Source organism: Meleagris gallopavo, chromosome Z (assembly GCF_000146605.3).
Source record: "Meleagris gallopavo isolate NT-WF06-2002-E0010 breed Aviagen turkey brand Nicholas breeding stock chromosome Z, Turkey_5.1, whole genome shotgun sequence".
In the NCBI taxonomy this organism is placed as follows: Eukaryota; Metazoa; Chordata; class Aves; order Galliformes; family Phasianidae; genus Meleagris; species Meleagris gallopavo.
The window spans coordinates 61,229,312-61,237,325 of record NC_015041.2 but is presented as its reverse complement, the minus strand read 5'-3'; the positions used below and the strand labels follow the sequence as shown (position 1 = coordinate 61,237,325).

Genomic DNA, 8,014 nt, shown 5'->3' with positions numbered 1-8,014 from the left:
TGAAAAAATAAACAATTTGGGGGCATGGGTGGCTTTGAAATAATACATTCACTTCATGAACTCAGTAGTCTCTTGACATCCTGGAAACTTCTTCTGAGATCAAAGACTGCAGCACGTTGAGTAACTCCTCACTGTGAGTCAAATTCTCCTCTGACAGCTCTGTCCTCAACAGGAAAACAGTGCTGAGACTATTGTTAGCCCAAACAGATTAAGTGCATCTGCACTGGGATTAAGTGAAGCAGCATCAGGGTAAAAAAGAGATGCAGAAATGATACTGAAAAACAGCTCATAAAAGACTGAAAAAACAAGTTTGCCAGTAATAATCTTTGTTTGTAATAATCTTTGTGTGGAATGAATCCTACTGGATGTCCGTGGATGCTAACAGGAGGCTCTGGAATGGTTTATAGCTCAATCAATACAACTCACTCTTAGCAACAGGGCATTATTTTGGGAGTGAAGACACTGTCAAGTGAAAAAAGGGACAAGAAACTAGTGACAGAACATCGTTTTGCTACTTACTCATAGTGGGAAGATGTGAGTCCAAGTGTGAGAAATACAACTGCCTGCCAAAGCTTCTGAAACTCATGTTTTCTCATGGGCCCTTGGGTGCATCTGGAGAAGATGAAGAAAATGCAACTTCCCTCTTGTAAGAGGAAGCAAAATCATTTCCTTTACATTTCATTTATTTCATAATCAATCTGAGTAATCTTTTAAGATGCAAGTGATAATGAAAGGCTGGTGCACCTGAGTTTGCTGTTCTCAAGTTGAGAGTGCTTAAACATTTGTGTGTAGAGTAACTTAAGCACAGAAAGAAGATGAAAGACTTCTCCTTGGAGATGGTTTGCCATAAGCAATTAAAGCAAGGAAAAAAAGTGCCAGCAGGGACTGTTTGAGCAACCAGCTGACAATGTACTAGGTAATGCTGAAAAAGGATGAAGAATGTGGGAAAAGTGGAGCAGAGCAAGCCTGCAGCTCAGCTAAATCTAGCTGGATTTGTAGCCAGCCAAATATGGGGACTACCACCAGGAAAGTACTTGCAGGCAAGAATCAATTTGTCCATAAGAGCAACAGTTGTTTTTTGAGGCTGCTGTATATATTTTGTATGTATGTGGTTTGTGTGAAAGCAGTGAGATGACATATGCAAAACAACATATGCAATCAATTCATCTTCACAGCATGATCAGAGCATATAGCATGCAAAAGATTCACAGTGTCTAGAAGTGTCTCTGGGCTCTGGCTACTGGATATGCATACCCTCTTCTAGTATAGTAGTGTACCCTCAAGCTGCTGCTTACTAATTTTTCTGTGTAGGGAATTTTGCTGGTATTAAATACAGTTTGTGATTCAGGAGGCTAATAATGCTGTGCAGTGGCAGGTCAGGAATGAACAGCTCGAAAATAATGCAAGAGAAAATCATCAGCCATATCAGCCAGAAGTGTGTTTGGAACTGCACTGTCTTAGAGAAACGTCTTGTGCTCCAAAATGGGAAATTTACCATGCCATCTCATCGGTCAGGCTGACGTGACACAGAAAGCATAAAAGTAACAGGCAAGCAAAAACTGGCTTTGAAGTAAGAAGTACATTATTCTTGAATAAAGGGTATCTGTCTTTCAAAGGTCCTTTCAAAATTTAGAAAACATCTATTATTCTTGAGCCTAAGAGTTCTTGTTTTTCCCAGTGGTGAGTTAGGAAATGAATTATCTTGGGGGTTTGTTGCTACTTTATGATATGACACTTAATATCACTAGTTCATGTTCTTAGTCTGCATGTTATCTGGACAACAGTCATCAGATCTACACCCTAAAGAAACAATCAGCATTCAAAACTTGCCAAAGGAAAGCCTCCATTTCAGACATATGCTATTTCCTTTCTGTGAGTCTCCTGCAGTGTAACAGTGTGCTCTGAAGGGTAGCTCCTTCAGAGAATATCCTCTGCTGAAGCTTCTTTAAACACTTTTAATTTTCACCCCTTGGGTTCCAGGTGCGTCACACAAATACAGCAGAAGGAGCTTGCAAGGAATTCTCCCAGAAGTAGGCCTTCTGGGATGGGCAGCTCTGTGTGGGAAAGGACTCAGCATCCTCCCTAGTGAGCTCAGTAATACATGGTATGTGCTCCCCGATGTAACATATTCCCTTGCATCATGGTGAGAGCTGGCTGTGGAGCTGTACATCCATCTCAAAGAAGTGGTGGATGCATCCATTTTTGGTATATTTGTTCTGTGCCTACACAACAACCTCCCAGCCACAATAACTGCTGTGGAAATCTTTGTTAAAGAGACAGGCCTGGGCCAAGCAGACTCAAGTGTGCATGATCAATAACAGAGCAGGTTTCCCATACAAGGAGTTCTCAGTGTGGACATACAAAAGTCCAATTCTACAGTCAGCATCTCTGACATCTGTGCTCCATTTTCTCCACCAAAATCCTTTCGGATTAAATTTACATAAGATCAATCATCTCAACAAAATATTTCAGATTTTTTTTCCAGAAGTGAAATTACAGCAAAAAAGTAATCTACCCAACCAACTTAATTATGATCTCCAAACAATCTAATATATATCTGTATAAACTGTATCTAAAGCAATGGCACACGTTAACAAATGTCGATGGTGGGTGATTTCATTTCACCCTTTTAGAAGCTATTCCCTTGTACCTGCTGCAATGCCTCTCCACTCCTGACTGCTCCCAGCTGCTTGGAAGACCTTTACGCATATATGCTTGCTGAGAGATACCCTGCCTCTCCTTGGGGCTGAACCAGGCACATACTGAAAGCAAACTACAGATAAAAAGAAACAATGGAAAAGATTCAGCACCCTTTCATGAGTCCACATAGAGTAGGTGCAACAGGGCTGCCTGAAGTTGTTTTTGGCTTCTAGATTCAGAATCAGGGGGCAGTAATAATGGTCAATGCTTGAACTTTTTTCCTTTGCAAAGCTACAGTCAGCAATATCAAGAAGAGCAGCTCTCCTTTCTCCCAAGATTTAAATGCACTCATTTTGTATTCAATGACAGTCTTAGTGTACCTGTGCTGAGATAAAAGTTGTCAGCAGGTCATAGAGTTTCACTAGTAATACATGTGACAGAACTATCACTTCTGGAGTCAGTGACGGCTCTATTTCAGCAAGAGTCTAAATTCGGTCTAAACTTTAGGCTCCTGAAAAAGATAACAGGATCCTCTGCATAAATGATATAAGTGGCAGGCAGGCACAGTTCCTGGATTTTACAAAATCAAATACATTTAAGGAGTGAAAACCCTTCTTCGCTTTCTCCTGCAATTCACATAAGAAAGTGTTCGATCACTTTGGTGACTGAAATATCTGACATCAATCTAATATCTACTCGGAGTAATTCTAAAATTCCTGAGGTAAAAATTTCAGATGTGGTTTGTGTCCATTAAGCTGTCAGAGGCTCACAAGACAGCACTGTAAGTCTGTGGTCAAAGTTCATGTGCTTTTTCATTCTGGCAGCAGCATGTCCAAAGAAACACAAACCCAGTCCTTCCTTTAACTATGGCAAATTCTTTACTATGAGTGTGGTGAGGTGCTGGAACAGGCTGCCCAGAGAGGCTGTGGGTGCCCCATCCCTGGAGGAGTTAAGACCAGGTTGGATGGGGCCCTGGACAAACTGGTCTAGGATTAAATGTGGAGGTTGATGGCCCCACCTGTGGCAGGGGGGTTGGAGATTCATGATCCTTGAGGTCCATTCCAACCTGGGTCATTCTGTGAGCACAAACATTTGGAGAAAAAGTATAGTAATGTGCACAAGAGAAAATGTAGGTTTTCTATAGGTTAAGTCAAGCTTCAGAAAGAAGAAACAAATCTTGAAATAGAATTGTTAGGACTTTCTGTTCTGCAACCAGAAATTACCATCTCTTCATAGCTCTGAATAGCAAACACCATCATAAATGTGCCTGTATGAATTTGGTAATGTATGTTCAAAGCTGCATTATTTTCTAAACATGTAAAGGAATCATATAATAATGATGACATTTATAATTATATCTATAATTTTCACAATAACACCTACTAATTCTAAAGAAAGCTCAACCACGTATAGGGATTATACACAGTTCACATCAAATTCTGCAGTTATCCTTTAAAAGACTAATGCAACCTTGTTAGTCTTTACTATATATGGATTCTGAATCAAAACTACCACCAAAATAAGAAATCCAGTATTTTTAGCAACCTTCTGGATTTAATATTATTAGTATTGTAGAGCTGTAGCACTGAAAATTCTTTCTCTTTGAGAACAGAGAGATTTGACAAGCTAGAAATACTCAGTGAAACGTGCTTGAAAATCATTCTAACTATTGCTGATTTCTACAAACCTCTTACCAGAGGAGGCCATCTTGCTAAAGCAGCACTCACACAGCACTGCTTTTGACAGCCAGCACGCTGCAAGAAGCCGACAGCAAACATCCAGACTATCTGAGGATGTGGTCAGCAAGCAAGAGACAAACTGTGGTATTTGTTCCTTGTTGCGGAATTGGTGGGCCTGCTATAGGAAAGTGTGGCTGTGGAATAGGTGAGCATTTTGAGCATTTCTGTGGTATGCACTCAGCAGAGGCTGCACTGCAGCACTGGGAAGCAGGTACTGAATATCACCACCCAAATCAGGCCTTCAGCTCTGTCCGCTAATGGGGTAACGCTGTTAAAGTTAGGAGATAAATCAGAGGCCATTCCTTGCAGCTGGAGCCTCACAAAGGCAGGCCCAGGGCAGCCCACACTGCTGGGAAAAGGCCGCAGCACCTCTGCTGCTGGGGAGCGTCTGCCCGCCTTCCTGAGCTCCGCCTGTGGTATCGGGAGGAAAGCGGGCTCGTATTGTCGTCCCGCGCTCGCCCCAGGAAACATGATATCATTCTCAAACAAAAGCGGGAAAGCTGACAGATCTATTGAGATGGGTGTGACTGTGATACACACCTAAACCGGCGAGCCCCTGTGGAAAAGGCTGTGCCGGGTGGCTCATCGTGCTCTGTGGTCTGCACTGCCCGTCTGCACTGCTAATCTGCATAGCCAAATTTTTCTTCTCCCATGGTCGTGACTTCATGAAAATTACTTGCTCTCTATAGCAAGGAGGGAAAAGGGGAAGAGCTGGGTGAATTGGGCTTTCTTTCCCTCTCCACCCATAATGGCAGCAGCACCAGTGCCGCCTGAGCCTCCTGAAGCTGTGGCTGTGCTTGGATCAACATGCAGCTAAGCAGTCGTGAAACTTCAGCTGGAGAATAGGAATTAGCAAGAAATATACAGGCTACTGCAGCAATGGCTAAAGAACAATACTCACAAACACGCATTCAACAGATTTTAAGCACTTAATTTTTTTGCTTGTATTAATCTCTCGCCTATTCTCAGTGCCAAAGTAATTAAAAATTCAGTGACATCTCAAAGAAACTAGTTCATAATGTCACTTAGCTAGTAAGATGCTGCTAGATGTGAAAGTTTGAAACTATAAAGTGAGTTACACTACAATGAGGACTTCTGCCTTTTCATGCTACTTTCTGGTTCTCAGTGCAGCTCAATATGCTGTTTTACAGCATCTTACTTTTTTACTTGAAGATGGATTAGAAGGACCTATGTGTATCTTTACATCTTAAGGAGTGAGTTCAGAGCTATTGTATTTCTGTTTTGCAGATTTTCCCTTGCAGATTTCCTTGAAGAAACTCTCTAGAGTATCAAAATATGGGTGGAGATAGTAAAGCTTAAAAGTTGAGCAACTGGCAGCAGCTCAGGAAGGGGCAGGCTTCCTCAGGACTCTGTCTTTGATGGCTTCAGCAACAAATCTCTAACACTAGTGTTCCAGGTTCTACAAGCAAGATTTCTTGCTTGTACATGCACATGTCTCTTGTGATGAGCTGCTGATTTGATAACTAATCATATTTGCTGATAATGCTGAATTGTTCTTGAGTTGCACTTAAAGTGCTATTGATTGGTCTTACACAACGTGGGTATTTCCAGCCTTTTTGTCCACTGACTTCCATCTAGGTCCAACTGCAGAATCTTGACCAAAAGCTTGTCTAAAATCTAACACTGGAATACGTGGAAGTACCAACATTTCCTGCTGCACAGCCACAAAGTAAGATACAGAAAAAGTCAACATCTAGTTTGCAGTGTGAGTGTGTGCATCAACAAGTGACTTCAGTGCTTAGGAAGAGACAGCAGCAGATTGTGAATACAGAGCACACTCCGTAATACCTTGCTTTCAGCTCTCCTTCCCTTGCCTGCTGTGGGAACAACTCACAGAGATAAGCGATCACACTGAAGCAGACACGGGTAATTAATCAATAAAGAGATTCCCAGGATGAGGAGTGGGGAGTTGTGTGGTTTGCCCACTCATTGCTTGGGAAGCAAGAAGGGCGTGACAAGTCAGCTGTAGATATTAAAGCAAACGCTTACCTGAAATAATCAGGCTGAATCCATAGAGAACCAGAGGTGCCAAAGGGTCCATGCTTTCCAAAATATATCCATCCAGTTCTTACAGCAGCTCATGGAGTATCCTTCCCCTGGTCAAAATTTTACCAGTGGTTCCCCTCTGGCATGCTGGGCTGCAGTGTATTTACAAGACACGGGCAAGGAACTGCAGCAGCGGAGCAGGCTGGAACAGTCTCATTGCTGTCTGAGTACAGGGAGTTTAAGTTCCTTTTTCCTGTTTCCTTTGTAGATTAGGATGGGAAAGGCAGGATCTTAAAGGCATTTTTTATATCAGCGGGACTACAGGGCAGTGCAAGCCCTGTCCATCCAGCAATACATCACAACAGTTATCAGGAGCTGCTGCAGGAGCAGAAGACGGCGGCTGGTTGCAGCCAGCAAAACAGGAACAGTGATGGCATCCCCCGACAGGCGAGTAGCATCCCAGCACTCAGTAATAAAAGCATGAAGCAAACACTAACGAAGCAACCAGTTGAATCCAGCACAGACCAACAGCAGCCCCAGTCCAGCCAACTACTCCTTTACTTGGTGTGCTTCATTGGAAACTATTTTTCTCTGCATCTGACTATTGGAAACAGACTGAAAACTTGTCACAGTAATAAATCATAACCAGAGCTTTTATGACTTCAGCAAATGCCACTTCACTCTGGGGGGGCCTCAAAACTCAGAAGTAAACATGAGAAAAAATGCACAATAAAACCACAAAAGCTGAGTAGAATTAATGAAATACGTAAAAAGGCAGCACTCAGATAAATTAACTTAATTTCAAATAAGTGGCAATCATATTCACCAGCTGACTAAATACAACCCATGGCAATGTAGAATTTGAAAGCCCTGTAGCTCTGACAAGATGCTAACAATCAGAATGACTTTTACACAATTATGGAAAAAAAAAAATGTTCAGCATCATTTTGGAAATGGAGTGTGGGTTCATCATACCTTGATTTAATTTCCTTATGAAGATATGCTCTGCAGTTGCTGCAGATTTTACAAAGGAAGTTCTTGGCACTGAAGATTGAGTGCCACTTGGATAGCAGGGTAGACCCACAGAAGATTCAAGGCATTAAACCAAAGTGGTTCTTCATACCCAACCAAAAATAAAACACAAACCAATGCATGTAGGAGTTCAGATTGGGTGTGAAAACAGAATGAAGTCTGCACACTACTGAAAATCCATTTAAAAGGTTTAAGGAGACAAAACACAAGATGTTTCCTATGTCTGGTTCCTATGCACATGCATATTTTCTCCACACTTGATTTCTGAGAACATTTTCTTCCTCTATTAGACACAAAGAGAAGGTGATTATTCAAACTGCAGTTGCAGGTTAGCCAATATAAACCTTCTGGTGTAGGTCCCTCCTGTGGCACAACGCTTTGTGTACTGCCAGGCACTGAGTATTATCACACTTCACATCTAGTGCGTATCTCTGCTCTGTTGCTCATTTAACCTTCTTCTGATTTGGCCTTTCCTCAGATTCTTTTTTTTTAATTGCTGAGCAATGAGGGATCAACCAACATTAGTCAAGGACGTACATCTGCACATCTCCAGGCTGTCATTCTGAATTTAGTAGATTTTCTTTCTTTCTTTCTTT

General features: G+C 41.9%; 1 protein-coding gene across 1 annotated transcript in view; it reads right to left on the bottom strand.

Annotated features, from left to right (window-relative positions):
* The window catches only part of TEK (TEK receptor tyrosine kinase), a 37,452-nt gene extending 30,703 nt beyond the window's left edge, over window positions 1-6,749 (bottom strand). Inside the window, 1 exon segment of the mRNA XM_010726162.3 lies at window positions 6,390-6,749. Within this exon segment, the coding sequence (XP_010724464.1) occupies window positions 6,390-6,441 (52 nt within the window). The 5' untranslated portion in view covers window positions 6,442-6,749.
* Between the last annotated feature and the right edge of the window lie 1,265 nt (window positions 6,750-8,014).